This window comes from Pseudorca crassidens, chromosome 3, assembly GCF_039906515.1.
Source record: "Pseudorca crassidens isolate mPseCra1 chromosome 3, mPseCra1.hap1, whole genome shotgun sequence".
Lineage (NCBI taxonomy): Eukaryota > Metazoa > Chordata > Mammalia > Artiodactyla > Delphinidae > Pseudorca > Pseudorca crassidens.
The window spans coordinates 156,402,934-156,421,137 of record NC_090298.1 but is presented as its reverse complement, the minus strand read 5'-3'; the positions used below and the strand labels follow the sequence as shown (position 1 = coordinate 156,421,137).

The window sequence follows — 18,204 nt, the reverse complement described above, 5'->3', positions numbered from 1 at the left end:
ATGATAAGGCAAATGTGTTAAAGTGTTTACAACTGTGTACTGTGCTGGCAACTCTGCTAAGTTTGATAATACTTCAAAACAGAAAGTTAACACAAAAGAAGAGACCAACAAGAGATTTCCACTCAGAGCCAACAGCTCTGTACCACTCGCCCTGGGGTGGAACCGCCGCTGAGGGGAAGTCCCTGTTACACATCGCTGCCTTCAAGGCTGCGTGCGACTCCTCTGCTTTTTCAAAGTCAGGCTACGGACAGCAGACTGCGAGGTTTTAAGGTCCCAGCTCCCCCACTTAATGGGAGCCTTGGCCAAGTGCTGAAGCCCTTGGAGGCTGTTTCTCTCCCAGTAGATGGAGTTACTGGCAGCCGTGCTACCTACTCCACCAGACAGTGAGGTCCAGGAAGGCGATGTGTGTGTGGGCTGTAAGGCTCAAACCCCAGACCAGGCATCCGTGATGAGCACACACCAAGGGGCTTGTGGCTACTCTGCTCAGAACTGGGGAAACACGGCCCCAGCCTGCTCTCACGCACCTGCCGTCCAGGAACAATCCCACTAAGAAGTGTACAATTACAAGTCATGCTGGGTGCTGAAGGCATAATCGAGGGTAGTCTGAGAACGTCACAGGGGTGCAGACTGACCTTGTGTGCGAGTGGGAGAAGGTTCCTCTGAGGAAGTGATGTTTGACGGCCAACTAGAGAACAAGGAGATTGCAGCATATTCTAGTCCCACAGAGTAGGGAAGTATACAAGCCAAACTGTTAACAGTGAACGCAAGTTAAGGATACCATGAGGAAGTAATAGGCCAAATTAAGAACAGGGGGTGTCCCTCAGGACAAATGACCTGGTTTCTCCAAAACCCAATGGCATGAAAAAAACAATTTTAAGGAGCTGGGAGACAGGGAAACCATTACAGAATAAAAGACTTAAGAGTAATTTTTTAAAAACCTACTGAATACAAGATATTTGCAAATGATATGACTGATAAGGGGTTAATATCCAACATATATAAACAGCTCATACAACTCAACATCAAAGAAACAAACAATCCAATTAAAAAATGGGCAGAAGAACTGAACAGACATTTTTCCAAAGAGGAAATGAAGATGGCCAACAGGCACATGAAAAGACACTCAACATCACTAATCATCAGGGAAATGTAAATGAAAACCACAACGAAATAGATTATCACCTCACACCTGTAGAATGGCCATCATCAAAAGAGCACAAATAACAAATGTTGGCAAGAATGTGGAGAAAAGAGAACCCACCTACACTGTTTGTGGGAATGCAAATCGGTGCAGCCACTGTGGAGAACAGTATGAGATTTCCCAAAAAACTAAAACCAGAACTACCATATAACCCAGCAATTCCACTCCTGGGTATATATGTGGAAAAACAAAACCCAAAAAACAGAAACACTAATTCAAAAAGATACAGGTACCTCCATGTTCATAGCAGTGTTATTTACAATTGCCAAGGTATGGGAGCAACCTAAGTGTCCTTCAACAGATGAATGGATAAAGAAGATGTGGTACATATATACAACGGAATACTACTCAGCCATAAAAAAGAATGAAATTTTGCCATTTGCAGCAACATGGATGGACTTGGAAGGCATTATGGTAAGTGAAATAAGTCAGACAGAGAAAGACAAATACTGTATGATATCATATGTGGAACCTAAAAAATACAACAGACTAGTGAATATAACAAAAAAGCAGACTTACAGATATAGAGAACAAACTAGTGGTTACCAGTGGGGAGAGGGAAAGGGGGTGGGACAATATAGAAGCAGGGGATTTAAAAAAAGGGTTATTACAGGATTATATGAAATCATGTATGTGAAACTTTTGAAAATTATAAAGCACTATAGAATTTAAAGAAACTTACATTCAATTAAAAAAATATAATGCATGGATCTTATCTGGATTGTGATTTTGAACAATGCAACTATAAATGCCATTTCTGAGACAGCTGTGAGAACTGAATTATGGACTGAGCAATAGATTATTAATGAATGACGGTGAGTTTTGTAATAATGGCATAGTTGTTATGTCAAAAAAAGAGGTTTTTATTGCTTAGTAGATATTTATGGGTGAAATGACATGCTGTCTGGGGAAGATGAAACAGGTACTGAAGCTGGGTAGAGGGTACATGGGGATTCATTCCACTTTTCTTTCTACTTTTGTGTATCTTTTAAAATTTCTATAATAAAAAGGAAAACACAGTGGTGCACTCCAAAGAGTCAGCAGTACTGAGTTACTTGCATTTTTTTTTTACAAGGATCAGGAAATTAATTGTTATTAAGCAGAAAGTTATCTACCTCATCATATTTGATAACTCCACCTAGTTTAGTATATGCATGAACCACAGTGAAACCAATTCCCCTCTGATGGGCATTTAGGTTTTCTCCAAGTTTTCCTTACAATAACTGAATCCATCCAATTCCTGATGCTTTTCTCTGTTCTTACAATCCACCTCACTCCTTGTCATCCCAACCCACCCACGCAAGTCAATGGATGACTGTTTTTGGACTAAGTAAGTAGCTGGTGCTACCAGGGGAGATGTCCCTACCACAAAGAAGGCCCAGGCCCTGGTACCATCTGCTCCAGTGACCTTGCAAGGGAGCCAGTGCCGCAGGACAATTCAAATTCCGCCTCAAGATTCAAGTTTCCAAGTAACTGCCACTTGGGGGTAGAGGGAAGCACACACTGCAACAATGGGGCTCAGAGGGAGCCTGGGGAGTTTTCTGGCCAGGGCCGAAGGTCAGCAGCCCTCACCCAGCCTGACACAGGTCTCAGGCTAGTTCCCTGCTGCATATGGGCCTCCCCAGATCCTGGAAAGTATTCAGAGTTCTCTACCCCTTCCTTTCCATCCGTTAGCGCTTTTCCCATTCTGGGTTCCTGATTCTTTTAAACATAGCCAAGGGACACCATTTTGACCTACTGAAATGGCATGGAATTTTTTTTAAAATAAGTTTATTTATTTTATTTATTTTTGGCTGCGTTGGGTCTTTGTTGCTGCGTGTCGGCTTTCTCTAGTTGCAGTGAGCGGGGGCTGCTCTCCATTGCGGTGTGTGGGCTTCTCACTGAGGTGGCTTCTCTTGTTGCAGAGCATGGGCTCTAGGCGCACGGGCTTCAGTAGTTGTGGCTCGCAGGCTCTAGAGCGCAGGCTCAGTAGTTGTGGTGCACGAGCTTAGTTGCTCTGCACCATGTGGGATCTTCCCGGACCAGGGCTTGAACCCGTGTCCCCTGCACTGGCAGGTAGATTCTTAACCTCTGAACCATGAGGGAAGCCCGGCATGGACTTTTCTTTTTTTTTAAAGGCTAATATCCAGGGTTAGCAAAGTTACTGGGAAACTGACACCCTCCCACACCACTGGTGCAAGTGCAGGCTGGTGCAAGTTTTGATAATTTATTAACTGGTGAAACTCAAAGTTCTTAAAATCACACCCCAAGACCAGCAATTCCATTTTAGGCATTTATTCTCATGAGCACCCTCGCAGACAGAAGAATAGGATTACCACTGCAGTGCTGTGTAAAATCAAATGGTACAGGAGAAATGACCCAAAAGACCATCAAGAGGGAGATGAATGAACAAATTATGTAATACACATACTGTGGAATATTACTCAGCAATAAAAAAGAAATAAACTCCTAATAGATACAACATAGGTGAATCTCAAAAATGTTCTCAAAAGTGAATCTCAGGGGCTTCCCTGGTGGCGCAGTGGTTGAGAGTCCGCCTGCCGATGCAGGGGACACGGGTTCGTGTCCCAGTCCGGGAAGATCCCACATGCCGCGGAGGGGCTGGGCCCGTGAGCCATGGCTGCTGAGCCTGCGCGTCCGGAGCCTGTGCTCCGCAACAGGAGAGGCCACAACAGTGAGAGGCCCGCGTACCACCAAAAAAAAAAAAAAAAAAAGTGAATCTCAAAAGTGAATCTCTAAGTTAAAAAAGGCAGACAGAAAAGAGCACATACATATAACTCCATTTATATGACACTCTGGAAAACACAAACTAATCCACACAGACAAAAAAGCAGATCAGTGATTGCCTGGGGCTGGGAGCATGATGGGGTGAGTGACTGAGAAAAGGTACCTGGGAACTTTCTAGGTTGATGGCAATGTTCTGTATCTTGACTATGGTGGTAGTTACATGAGTATATACATTTGTCAAAACTCACTGCATACTCGAAACTGCATATGCACTTCAGATCTGTACATTGTATTGTATATAAATTAACTTCAATTAAAAAAATGAAAACGCAGCTCCATCTAAGTATCTAACAAAGAAATGAGTTAAATCATGGTATATCCATACAATAAAACATTATGCATGATACTGTAGAAGAATAGTTAATGACATACAAAGTTACTTAGTATATGCAGTTAAGAAAAAAATTGTTATGAAACTATAATATACTATGATAACATTTATATAAAATAAAATGTATATATTTGGATAAAAAATTACCAAAAAGAAATATTTCGTTCATTCATTCAACACAAATATATTGAGTATCTACACTATACCTTTATTGTTACAATGAGCAGAAAAGACCAAAAAAAAAAATCCCTTCTCGTCATGGAGCTTCTGTTTGGTCGTTTCATAAAAAATATTTAAATTATTAAACTGTACACATTTAAAAACATCAAATGGTACAGGGAAGTGTGTAAATGCTACTACCACTTGTGTTAGAACACACATAGTTGGTTTGTTCATGCAGAGAACAACTCTGGAAGGATTCATGAGAAACTGGGATCAGTGGTACCTTTCAGGGAGGAAAACTAGAGCCTCTTCACCATCCACCCTTTCATATAACCTGGGTGTTTTTCCTTTTTGCCATGTTCTTATATTGTCTATTCTAAATAAACACAATCGTTTCTAATTTTTTGCTGAAGTCCAATAATCAGGAGTTGGGTGGAGAAGAATGATATGGAAATGTGAGCACGACATCTACAAAATCAACAGTGTTCTGAGAAAAGATATTTTCCATTTTTACTAAAAAAAACTCCAAAATAAAAATGTATTGTGATGACAGGCACACAAAGGAACAGAAGAACCTACACCAAAATGTCAACAAATTACTTCCAAGGGGTGGGATTGTGGGGGGGAATTTTACTGTCTTCAAAAAGACAAATATCACCTCCTGGGACATGCCCAAGACCCAACGGAGGGTTCCTGGGAAGCATTCCTGCACCACCGTTCACCATGCCCCCGCAAGTCCACCTAAGCCTCGTCCTTCCATTCTGTGCTCCCCCAGTGGCTGTGTCTGCAGCAGGTGAAGGGATGGACACCCCTTGCCCTCCGTCCACACCTCATCACACTGGTCTGGGAATCCCGAGATATCACACACACCTCATGCCTGCGAGGGGCTCACAATCTAGTGAGTAGGACAAGTTACTACACAGGTGACAAGGACAATGAAAGAAGCATGAGGTTGGGGCCAGGACACATGGGGGAAGGGAGAGAGGCTTGAAGGACCAGGAAGTTGGCCCTCAAGCTGACAGCCATTCCATGACCTAATTTCATCATGTGTACCCAGAACCTGCTAATTTTAAACTTGGGTGGATGCATCTTTTGGCAAAAAAAAAAAAAAAAAAAAGTGGCTGTCAGTCTAATCTGAACACTCCTTGGGGCATACAGCTGGTTACTAGGAAAACACCAACAGCCTCATTGTCACCACCAGCATGGTGGGGATGATCTGCTCCTCCCCCCATGTTCAGTGAAGAAGTTCAAGGGCACAGGTGTGATAAGGAAGAATCCTGACTCCCCTGTACTGACTGGCACCCCCAGCCCCAGCAGAAAAGTAGTCAAAGGAGGAGGGCTCTAGCTCTGCTCCAGCAGAAGCAGTAAGGCCAGGTAGGATGATCAAAGGAGTAATTTAATATTTGAAAACAAATTAAGACCTACAAGGTCTTAATTTCCAAAATATACAAACAGTTCATACAACTCAATAACAAAAAAACAAACAACCCAATCAAAAATTGGCCAGAAGACCTAAACAGACATTTCTCCAAAGAAGACATACAGATGGCCAACAGGCACATGAAAAGATGCTCAACATTGCTAATTATTAGAGAAATGCAAATCAAAACTACAATGAGGTATTACCTCATACTGGTCAGAATGGCCGCCATTAAAAAGTCTACAAATAATAAATACTGGAGAGAGTATGGATAAAAGGGAATCCTCCTACACTGTTGGTGGGAATGTAAGTTGGTGCAGCCACTACGGAAAACAGTATGCAGTATGGAGGTTCCTTAAAAAATGAAAAAATAGAGTCGCCATATGATCCAGCAATCCCACTCCTGGGCATATATCTGGAGAAAAACATGGTCCAAAAGGTACCCCAAAGGTCACAGCAGCTCTATTTACAATAGCCAAGACATGGAAGCAACCTAAATGTCCATCAACAGAGGAATGGATAAAGAAGATGTGGTACATATATATACAATGGAATATTACTCAGCCATTAAAAAGAATGAAATAATGCCATTTGCAGCAACATGAATGGACCTAGAGATTATCATCCTAAGTAAAGTAAGACAGAAAGAAAGACAAATACCATATGATATCACTTATATGCGGAATCTAAAATATGATACAAGTTAATTTATTTAGGAAGCAGAAACAGACTCATAGACGTAGAAAACAAACTTACGGTTACCAAAGGGAAAAGGTGGGTGGGAAGGGATAAATTAGGAGTTTGGGATTAACATATACACACTACTACATATAAAATAGATAAACAAGGACCTACTGTAGAGCACAGGGAATTATATTCAGTATCTTTTTTTTTTTTTTTTTTGACTGCACCACGTGGCATGCCGGATGTTAGTTCCCTGACCAGGGACTGAACCCACACCCCCTGCAGTGGAAGCGTGGAGTCTTAACCACTGGACCGCCAGGGAAGTCCCTCAATATCTTGTAATAAACCATAGTGGAAAAGAATATGAAAAAGTATATATATATATATATAATATGATATATATATCATATATATGAGATATATATATCATATATATGATATATATATGTCATATATATATCATATATATGATATATATATATATTATATATGAAGACCCTGTCACACCCGCGAACCCCTCAGAGAGGGTAGTCACAAACTCCAAGCCTTACCCTAGCCACGCATGTCACAAAAGGGGCTGTCAGCCTCCCCCGGAGTGGTCGTTAAGTGGAAAAGCATAGAAAAGCACAGCATCTGTCAAGTAGCTGCCACGTGCCTCACACGGCTCTCAGGTTCTCTCACTGAATCCTAACATTCCTAGAAAACATTTCCCCCAGTTTACAGAAGAGGAAATTAAAGAAGATTCACTCATCTCATCCTTCTGCAGAGGGGGGCTCTGTTCTGGACACTGCGGCCCCGCACTGAACGTGACAAACACAGGCTTGTTCTTGTGGAATGTACATTCTCGTGTGGGGGAAAAGATAATAAGCAAACAGAAAATAATCCCAGATACTCGTTAAACGCTATATAGAAAACAAAACAGGATGATTCGATTGAGGGACACAGAGGAACAGTTATAGAGAAAAGGAGACTCCAGATAGAGGGAACAACAGCCTGTGCAAAGGCCCTGAGGCATGAAGGAGCTTGACTTATTCAAGGAAGAGAAAGGAGGTCAGAATGGTATGGGGTAGGAGACAAGGCAGGAGAGCAGGCCAGGGCTGGACTGTGTCAGGTAACAGAGGTGGTGATAAGGACTGGAAATTATAACTGCAATGGGATGACGGTAGAGGTCTTTAAGCAGAGAAGTGACACAATCTAGGTTCTGCCTGTTGTGGGAAGAATGAACGATGGGGCCAGGTTTAAAGAGGTTTAGAGAGGCTAAATAAGCACCCCAAGGTTTCACTGCCATTAGTAGCTTGCATTCAACACCAAGGTTTGTTTCCCCAGTGTCACATTTTATATACTGTAGTATAACACTATACTGGAATCTCATATCTGACAAAGGGGGGGGCTCCCACTATCTCTGTCATCCCAGGCTTGCTTCCTACACCAGTCAAGTGAGGATAACTGCTCCTGGTTCTGTGATGACAATTCAACAGCCTAGATGGAAACACACTTTGTATTCATCTGGCAGCATTCAACAAACAAAGAGTATGACATTATAAGCAAGGAGAGCCAGCGTAGAGAAAAGGGAACCCTCCTACATTGTTGGTGGGAATGTAAATTGGTACAGCCACTATGGAAAACAGTATGGAGGTTCCTCAAAAAACTTAAACTAGAGTTGCCACATGATCGGGCAATCCCACTCCTGGGCATATATCCAGAGAAAATTCTAATTTGAAAAGATACATGCAGTACTTCCCTGGTGGCTCAGTCGTTAAGAATCTGCCTGCCAATGCAAGGGACACGGGTTTGATCCCAGGTCCGGGAAGATTCCAGATGCCGCGGAGCAACTAAGCCCATGCGCCACAACTGCTGAGCCTGCGCTCTAGAGCCCGTGCTCCTCAACAAGAGAAGCCACCACAACGAGAAGCCTATGCACAGCAACGAAGAGTAGCCCCGCTTGCAGCAACCAGAGAAAGCCCGTGCGCAGCCACGAAGACCCAACGCAGCCAAAAATAAAATATTAATTAATTAAAAAAAAAGAAATGAACAGAAAAGACACAGGCACCCCTATGTTCACAGCAGCACTGTTTACAATAGCCAAGACAAGGAAGCAACCTAAATGTCCATCAACAGATGAATGGATGACGAAGATGTGATATATATATACAATGGAATACTACTTGGCCATAAAAAAGAATGAAATAATGTCATTTACAGCAACATGGATGAACATAGAGATTATAATACTAAAAGAAGTAAGTCAGAAACAGAAAGGCAAATACCATATATCACTTATATGTGGAATCTAAAATATGATACAAATGAACTTATTTACAAAACAGAAACAGACTCACAGAAACAGAGAACAAACTTATGGTTACCAAAGGGGGAAGAGGGTGAGGAAAGGATAAATTAGGAGTTTGGAATTAGCAGATGCAAACTATTACCTATAGCGTAGATAAACAACAAGGTCCTACAGTATAGCACAGGCAACTATATTCAATATCTTGTAACAAACCATAACAGAAAAGAATATGAAAAAGAATATGTATATGTATGTATAATTGAATCACTTTCCTGTACACCAGAAACTAACACAACATTGTAAATCAACTATACTTCAAGTAAAAAAAGAAACCCAGGATTTACCCTAATAAGACCAGCTTCAAGTCACAGGTGACCCCGAGTATCAACCCAGTGAGTTTTCTGTCTCTAACCTGAAAAACCTGGACAAACCCGTCCTCCTTCAAGGTAGGCAGCCTAACAGTGAACCAATATGGCATTATGGCATTGGTGAGGCACAATTATTGGGGAACTGCCTGCCCTGCTCCTCTGAGTGGCTGGAAGAGAGATTAGAACAATCTTGCTTATATACAAAAGGTTGAGGATTCTCAGGTAGTTGAGCTGGTTGAGTTTATACTGCTCTCAGAAATCCTTCCTGCTAGAAAGGACCAATGAGGTCAAAGCCATTCCTCCTAAGCTATGAGCAGAACTAACAACCACTTGAGCCTACAATGAACAAGGAAGCCCAATTTCCACGGCAGCCCTCACTAATTTATTTAGCCACCACCTCCAGAAAAGGACCAAGACCTTACTGCCTGGTCCACCATCCCACTGCCCCAGCTTTTTAATTGAAACACCAAGACCTGGATTTCTTCTCCAGATGCCTAAAATATGCTCGCACCTTGGGCCATTCTGTTCTGGGAAGAAGACCAAGGGGAGCAGAGGAAAGCCACAGCCCGGACAAGCAATGCAAGATGGAGATAGACTAGGTACAGGAAAAAAGAAAAAATAATTTTACTAGAAGACAGCTACCCCCTGATGAGGAAAAAACCCTGATAAAGCTGGTGACTTTTTAAGCAGAACTCCATAGACATCGGGTGCAAATGCACTGGATGAGACCTGTTTGTGTAGGGAGCCAGCTAATCCACTAAGAAGACCTCTCCCTCCCTGTACTGGGTTGAATGGTGTCCCCCCCAGAATTCATGTTTACCCAGAACCTAAAAATGTGGTCTTATTTGGAAATAGGGTCTTGTCAGATGTAATTAGTTAAATTAAGATGAGGTCACACTGGATTAAAGTAGCCCCTATTCCAATGACAGGTGTCCTTATAAGGAGAGAAAATACAGATAGAACACCATGTGACAATAGAGACAGAGATGGGAGTGATGCCTCACGAGCCAAGGAATGCCAAGGAGTAGCATGGCCTTGCCAACACCTTGATTTTGGACTTCTAGCCTCCAGAACTGTGAGAGAGCATATTTTTATTGTGTAAGTCCCCAGGTTTATGGTACTTTGTCCCAGCAGCCCTAGGAAACCAAGACACACCTTTATTTCACACCTGTTCCCCAAACCACCCAGGGGCAGGAGACAAGACACACAGGCCACATCTCTAACCCACCTGGACTCTTCCACCTTCCGGGAGCCCATCAGCACTTCTCCCTTTGAGGTGAGGGGAAAGCAGAGATCACATTTCAGGTGCCTCCACCTTCTGCCACCAGCGGCAAACTGGCAGGGGAGTGTTTGTTGTCTCCCCACATTCTCTTAGTTTTGTAGCCTCTCCTTTATTTATTTATTATTATTATTTTTTAACATCTTTATCGGAGTATAATTGCTTTACAGTGGTGTGTTAGTTTCTGCTGTGTAACAAAGTGAATCAGCTATACATATACATATATCCCCATATCCCCTCCCTCTCACGTCTCCCTCCCGCCCTCCCTATCCCACCCCTCTAGGTGGTCACAAAGCACGGAGCTGATCTCCCTGTGCTATGTGGCTGCTTCCCACTAGCCACATAGCTATCTATTTTACATCTGGTATATATGTATATATACCAGTGGATATATGTCGATGCTACTATCACTTCGCCCCAGCTTCCCCCTCCCCCCCATGTCCTCAAGCCCATTCTCTATGTCTGCGTCTTTATTCCTGGTCCTGCCCCTAGGTTCATCAGAACCATTTTTTCTTTTTTTTTTTAGATTCCATATATACGTGTTAGCATACGGTATTTGTTTTTCTCTTTCTGACTTACTTCACTCTGTATGACAGACTCTAGGTCCATCCACCTCACTACAAATTTCGTTTCTTTTTACGGCTGAGTAATATTCCATTGTATATATGTGCCACGTCTTCTTTATCCATTCATCTGTCGATTAGGTTGCTTCCATGTCCTGACTATTGTAAATAGTGCTGTGTAGCCTCTACTTCAATGTTTCTTAAATCTTATTCAGTCCCATCCTAGATATATTTGGGGTGGGGGCATTAACTACGTATGCCTTATACTATCATTTACCTAATTATTCTTTATGTAAAGTCACTACTTTTACTTAAATTTATTTTAAAAGGAACTACATCGTTACAATATATGGAAAATCATCATCAGTTAGCCTATGCAGAACTTGCTCGATATATATGTTTTTAAATTGCACATTAAAGTAAATACACGATGATTATTTTTTTTAAGTTCATTCACGTACCCTTTAAAATAATCTCGGGTGACAGTACTATGGGAAATACCACCTTAAGGGGTACAGTTTAGTTGTCTGAGAACTCTGGGCTCCTAAGCAGAAAAACCAATTTAAGCTCTCCAGTCTCGTTTCTCACCTCACGACTGTCCCAGGAGGAGGCTAAGAGCAGGAGGAAAGAAAAGCACCGAGAGTTCCTAGTTCCCACGCAGAGCGACCTGAGGATACGGAGTCGAGAGCGAAAGGGACTTTAAATACCCAGACCTGCGAGTGACAAGGGCGGGGACGGACTGACCTTCTCGCGCAGGGTGCAGTGGACGTCCGAGGCGACACGCCCTTCCCACCACGGCTCATCCATCATCGAGTCTACAGCGCCGCGACGCGAGGCTACCGGGCTCTCAGGGCGCACCCTGTGTGGACACGGGCAACTTCAGCGGCCGTAGCGCGCCCCCCGGCATCCCATCCTCTCTCGTCCTCGGCCGGGGTCTCTGCCGGGCGCCCCCTCCTGTCCCGCTCAGCGGAGCTGGCGGTCGCCTCCCATCCCGGGAAGGTTGCAGTGCCCCCTCCCCTCTATTCGCGGGACCTGAGGCGACCTGGAGCTGTGCAACAACTTGCAGAATTTTTATCTTCCCTTTTGCAAAAGTTACAGAGAAAGTTGCCGACTTCGCTAGCTCTCCAGAGGCCAGGGCTCAGGCAGCGGCCACCGGCTCGCCGTCCCCAACTCCTCCCCCGCCGCCCAGCCTTTGTCCTGCTCCCACATCCTGCCCTCCAGCCGGGGCGAAACTCACGCATCCCTCTCCGGGCGTGGAGGGCTGCGGGCGCCAGGCCCCCCCGGCCCAGGGCCGAGCTGGCTGTGCCCTGGGGTGCCTGCACGCGGATGGGCCCTAGCGCTGGGCGCTCCACGCTCTTGACTGCCGCCTCCGTAGCCCGGCTAGCCCCCGCCACCGCCGCGCCCCTGCGTGCGCTCGGGTCCCGCCGCGGCTCGCAGCCTCGGGGCCGCCGGGGGCCTTCCTCCCTCGCCGGGGGAATTGGGGGCCGGGCCTCGCGCATGCGCCGCCGGCCCCCGCACCCCGCGGGGCGGGGGGCTGGGAACTGGAGTCTTTCTTTCGCCGGCGCTGGCTGCGTTTCCTGTCAGCCCTCCTCCCCCGCCTCAGTGGAAAGCTTCCTCTCACCTTCGCGTGGGCGCCGGGTGACCTCCTGGGCACCCCGCGGACTCACGCGGGCAGCGCTGGGACCGCGGCGCCGGCACCGCGGCGCCACCTGCGCGCGCCACTCGTGAAGGGCGCGGGCAGAATGCCCCCAGAAAGTTCTCTCTCCCGCGTGCGCTGTTCTAGCCAACCTCCCGTCGGTTCCACCTGGTTGTTTTTTTATTTCTTTTTTTTTTTTTAACCGGCCCTGCAATGGGGAGGTGGATTTCCAAACGGACAGTTCCCACGAAATCGCCAGAAATTCCGCTCTTGATTATTCACGAGTCCCTGATTCTAAAGGAGGCTCAGTAAATCAACGGATATTTTTTTATGCTCCTGCAAGGTATAAATTGTACGCCTTACATTGGGAGAAAACCAGTCTTTTTGGAGGGCCCGCTGGATGGAAGGCATTGTCTTTTTAATTGAGTTGATTGTTTTCGGAAAGGCACGCCCTTTAATTAGCTCCTCTGATGGCACAGAAGATTGATTGGTTTTTGTGATTCTTCTGGACGTTCACAGATCTGTTTCAAATCCAGCTAGCAACTGGGTGACTTTTGCCATGTTCCTCAGACTCTGTAAGCTTGGAACCCTCATGTGTAAATTGGGAATAAAAATTGCACCAACCTGCTGGAGATACTGAATCATTAAATAAGATACTTCATATAAAGGGATAATCGCCATGCCAAGTATAAAACAAACAACAAATAGCTGCCACTAAAGAGCCTTTGGTTTCTGACTGGTACCCAAGTACCCACCTGGAAAAAAAATTTTTAAATCAGCTTTAATAAGCTTCAATAGGTGCTTAAAGAGAAGTTTTAATATAAAAAATAAATTTAAAAAACTACCGTGAGGGGCTTCCCTGGTGGCGCAGTGGTTGAGAATCTGCCTGCTGATGCAGGGGGCACGGGTTCGAGCCTTGATCTGGGAGGATGCCACATGCCGCGGAGCAACTAGGCCCGTGAGCCACAACTGCTGAGCCTGCGCGTCTGGAGCCTGTGCTCCGCAACAAGAGAGGCCGCGATAGTGAGAGGCCCGCGCACCGCGATGAAGAGTGGCCCCCGCTTGCCGCAACTAGAGAAAGCTCTCGCACAGAAACAAAGACCCAACACAGCCAAAAATAAATAAATAAATATTAAAGGCAAAAGAAGAAAGGGGAAATTGTAGATAGAGTAAGGATCTAGTTTAAAAAAAAAAACTGTGAAAGTGAAAACTAAGAATAAACAATAAGTGCAGGCTCTTAATAAAGAAATTATAAAGGTTAAACATAATAAGAAAGGCTTGAAGAAATAGAAATAGGTGAAAATATCAACTTTACTCAAATTAACTCAATAAAATTCTAATGATTGTGGGTAGATGGGGGTGGGGGAGGGATGACACTTTTTGTAACACTCAAATGGAGGAATATCTATGGCAAACGCTAAGATTTTTATATTTTAAAAATGGGGTATAGATCTATATATTGCCAAATCTTAAAACATATTGCAAAGCTATAATTCAAACAGTGGTGTTGACACAAGAATGGATGGATTAAAAAAAAAAAGAAGAATGGATGGATAAGTATCAGTGGAATAATTGAAAGTTTAGAAACATTCTACATACTTAAAAATTAACTGTGTGAGAAATGTGGCATTTCACTTTTGAGGGGAAAAGGATAAATTCTTCAATAAATTGGGCAGGGGAAATTAGTTAACTTGGGGGAAAAAAGTAAAACTAGGGATTTATTTAAAGCATCATCAAAATAAATATAAGAACTTGTCAAATGACAAAACTAAGACAATTTAGTAATGAGTTTGATGTTCTTTATTTAAGGGAAAACAATTCATGAATTGGGAGAGTGTAGTGCCTCACAAGCGGTGAACATTCTTCCCAAGGGATTTGGGGCAAAAGCGAGTTTTATAGAGCATTAGAAGAGGCAATGAGGAAACAGGGCATGATTGGCTAGGAGGTCCTGTTTTCTAGGGTAAGGTGAGCCAGCTTTAACTGAGCTGGAGGACTGTGATTGGTGTAGTTAGGTTTCCTAGACAGCGAGGTGTTTCCCATAAGGGCAGGCTGATTTAGGTTTAGATTTGTGATGTAGGCCAGGCCACTGGGGCAGCCTTCATTTGGTGGGTCCCAACATACAATTTAACTTTTTCAAACCCAAAGAACTACAAAGAAATATCAACACCCCCCCCAAAAAAAAAATCACAAGAGAACTAAAAGAAAACGCAGGTTATTTCAGAGGAGAAGGCCTAGAGCTTAAGGCATAGGAAGAAACAAAAGGCCAGGATGAGTATATATATTTTAATAAATATGCGAGACTTAGACATCAAATATCACCAAAAGGGAAAATGACAAATTGGAGAAAATGTTTTTAACAAACATGGTAAAGGTTGATCTTACTATATAGACCTATTGTAAATCAATACATGTTATAAAACGCTAATACCTGAAATGCAGAAAAGGATGAACAGGCATGCATGATAGAAGAAATTCAGGGACTTCCCTGGTGGTCCAGTGGTAAGGAATCCACCTTCTAATGCAGGGGACGCAGGTTCGATCCCTGGTCGGGGAACTAAGATCTCACGTGCCACAGGGCAACTAAGCCTGTGTGCCGCAACTACTGAGCCCAAGCACCTCAACTAGAGAGCCGGTGTGTCGCAAACTACAGAGCCCACGTGCTCTGCAGCCCCTGCACCACAACTAGAGAGAAGCCCACATGCCACAACGAAGATCCCACGTGCCTCAACTAAGACCCAATGCAGCCAAAAATAATAAATAAATATTTTTAAAAAGAAAGAAGAAATTCAAATGGACAATTATCATTTTTTAAATGCTCATACTAGTAAAGACATTAAACATGTTTTAGAAACAAGGTATATCTTTGTCAAGAATTTTTAAGAACACAATACACAGGATTGACAAATATATAGTGTTGGTGGGAATATAAATTAATACCATCTTCTGAAAGACAATATCACTCAAAAACCTTAAAAATGTATCATTGTGGGCTCCCCTGGGGCGCAGGGGTTGCGAGTCCGCCTGCCGATGCAGGAGACACGGGTTCGTGCCCCGGTCCGGGAGGATCCCACATGCCGCGGAGCGGCTGGGCCCGTGAGCCATGGCCGCTGAGCCTGCGCGTCCGGAGCCTGTGCTCCGCAAGGGGAGAGGACACAACAGTGAGAGGCTCGCGTACCGCAAAAAAAAAAAAAAAAAAAGTATCATTGTACTCATTTGCTCACGGGCCCAGCCACTCCGCGGCATGTGGGATCCTCGCGGACCGGGGCACGATCGGCAGGCGGACTCGCAACCCCTGCGCCACCAGGGAAGCCCCGAAAGATTTCTTTACAAGGGGTTTCATCAACAAATGCTCTTTTATCATAGTGAACTATTAGAACAGGGACTGGTTAAATAATAATTTGGCTCTTACCATTTTTTAAGAGAATGAATAATGACTTAAGAAAATGTTCACAAGACATTAAGTGAAAAAGGAGATTAGATTATGATCCCAATTGTATATTACATTCACACACAAACACAAAAGAAACAAAAAAGAAGTCCGTAAAAATATTAACTGTGTAATCAGAGTGGTAGGATTATGGGTAATTCTAATTAACTTTTTATTCTAGTGTATCTGAATTTTCTAAATTTCTATAAGAAACATGCATTACTTTCGCAAAAAGGAAAAAAGAGTGAACGTTATTTTTAAGTAATCACCGATACATTTACTGGAGTGGCCTTCCATTGAATAACAATTCACAGTGTTGTTTTGTTTTTGGTTTGGTTTTGTTTCTTCATAGCAGTATTATTTCTTTCTCAGGCTACACCAAAAGAGGACAGACCTTTCTTATTCACTGATTTGTAGTCTTCTTTTCCTAAACTTCAGCTCTCAGATATCTGGAGTTCCGATAGGTGAGAGGGAGACAGAATCTTGGGGCTTTTCTACCAGGGTATTTTAAGAAGATACTAAACATCATTTGTATTCTGCAGTCCTTTTTGTATCATTCTCAGGAGTCTCTCGTTTTCCCAGTGTCTCTGAAAGATAAAAACGTGTTGCACTGATGGTTTTGGTAGTGAGTCCTGTCGGCAGGTAGAAATGATGTTGGTGCCCTCAGCAGAGGAAGCTTCCTCTGGTGCACAGCAGGGGAACAACACAACTGGAGTTACTTCTCCCACCCACTCCATTCCCAACTAAGCTAAGAAGTATCCATTCATTTATTCATTCATTCACTCAAAAAGTAAAACTGTATCAAGTGCTTACTGTGAGCCGATTACCACCCTCCCACTTCCAATCTCTGAAGCTCACAGGTTCGGAACCAAAGATTTAGAGCAAGGCCATCCTACCTCAAACTTTACCAGGTATAAAATGAGAAAAAAAATTTTTTTCTCTGACTTTCCAATCTTCCACAGAGGACAAATCAATCTAATATTATAAACTGCTCACTTTAACTTTCCTTTGTCTTTTTTTTTTTCCATAGGCTATAAGCTCTCACATTAAAAATATATTTATGGTGAAATGAACGTGTTCTCATCCTGGTCCTAGGCCTTGTTCTCCTCCCCAAGGATAAGCAGCACCTTGTGTTTCCTTCCAGAAGTGATCCACACACTTACCAACATGAACACCCATGCCTTTCCCCCCTTTACACAAATGGCAGCATACGGAATGCATCCTTCTGCACCTTCTTCTTCCCTCTTGGTTGTTTCATGGCAGTGCCTGCAGAGCTGCACAGTTATCCCATAGTCCCATAGTATGGATCCATCATGATGTATGTAACCAGTCTTCTTTTGCTGGATACTTAGGTTGTTTCCAGTCTTTTGCTGCCATAACCACACTGCAGTGAATATCCTGGGTGGCAGGATGGTCAGTGACATAAATTCTTCAGGCACTCAGCTTTACAGGTCCTAAGCTGAGGCAAAGACTTTGAGTAGTATTTCCTTAGGGTCTTAATGGTTTGCATTGCTCCATTTAGGACCAAAGGCATGAAGCCTGGCTCAGTTTATAGGGACAGAAGGAAGACATCTGGGCTATAAACTTTGAGACATAAGCCTTGTTTACCACTTTGGTCTTTAACCAAAAACCAAGCCAACCCCGTTAACCTCTTTCTAGCTCTGTGCTCTACATAGTCTAAAGGACATTGGCCAAATCCTTTATGATCCTTGATTAGAAATTCTTGAGATATATTTCTACAGATTAGGTCTGAGACCCCAGCAGGAAGAATTTTAAAAAGCAGCATTTTGCAAACAAAACTCAGAACCTAGGATATTTATAAAGCTGGTCCATACTACTTTTTTCAATTAAAAAAATAGTATGAGGGGACTTCCCTGGTGGCGCGGTGGTTAATTTAAGAATCTGCCTGCCAATGCAGGGGACACGGGTTCGAGCCCTGGTCCGGGAAGATCCCACATGCCTTGCAGCAACTAAGCCCACGCGCCACAACTACTGAGCCTGCGCTCGAGAGCCTGTGAGCCACAACTATGGAGCCCACATGCCAAAAATACTGAAG

General features: G+C 43.7%; 1 protein-coding gene across 4 annotated transcripts in view; it reads right to left on the bottom strand.

The window, feature by feature from the left end:
- Positions 1–12,616, bottom strand: part of CCNJL (cyclin J like) — a 157,068-nt gene extending 144,452 nt beyond the window's left edge. For all 4 annotated transcript variants that reach the window (XR_010942359.1, XM_067732960.1, XM_067732961.1 and 1 more), the window contains exons 1-2: positions 12,323–12,616; positions 11,830–11,944 (exon numbers count right to left, since the gene is read on the bottom strand). Coding sequence is in view for 3 of the 4 variants with exons in the window: in XM_067732960.1 (XP_067589061.1) it covers positions 11,830–11,895 (66 nt within the window). In the remaining variant the exon portion in view is untranslated. The remainder of the gene's footprint in view (positions 1–11,829; positions 11,945–12,322) is intronic.
- Positions 12,617–18,204: the final 5,588 nt, after the last annotated feature.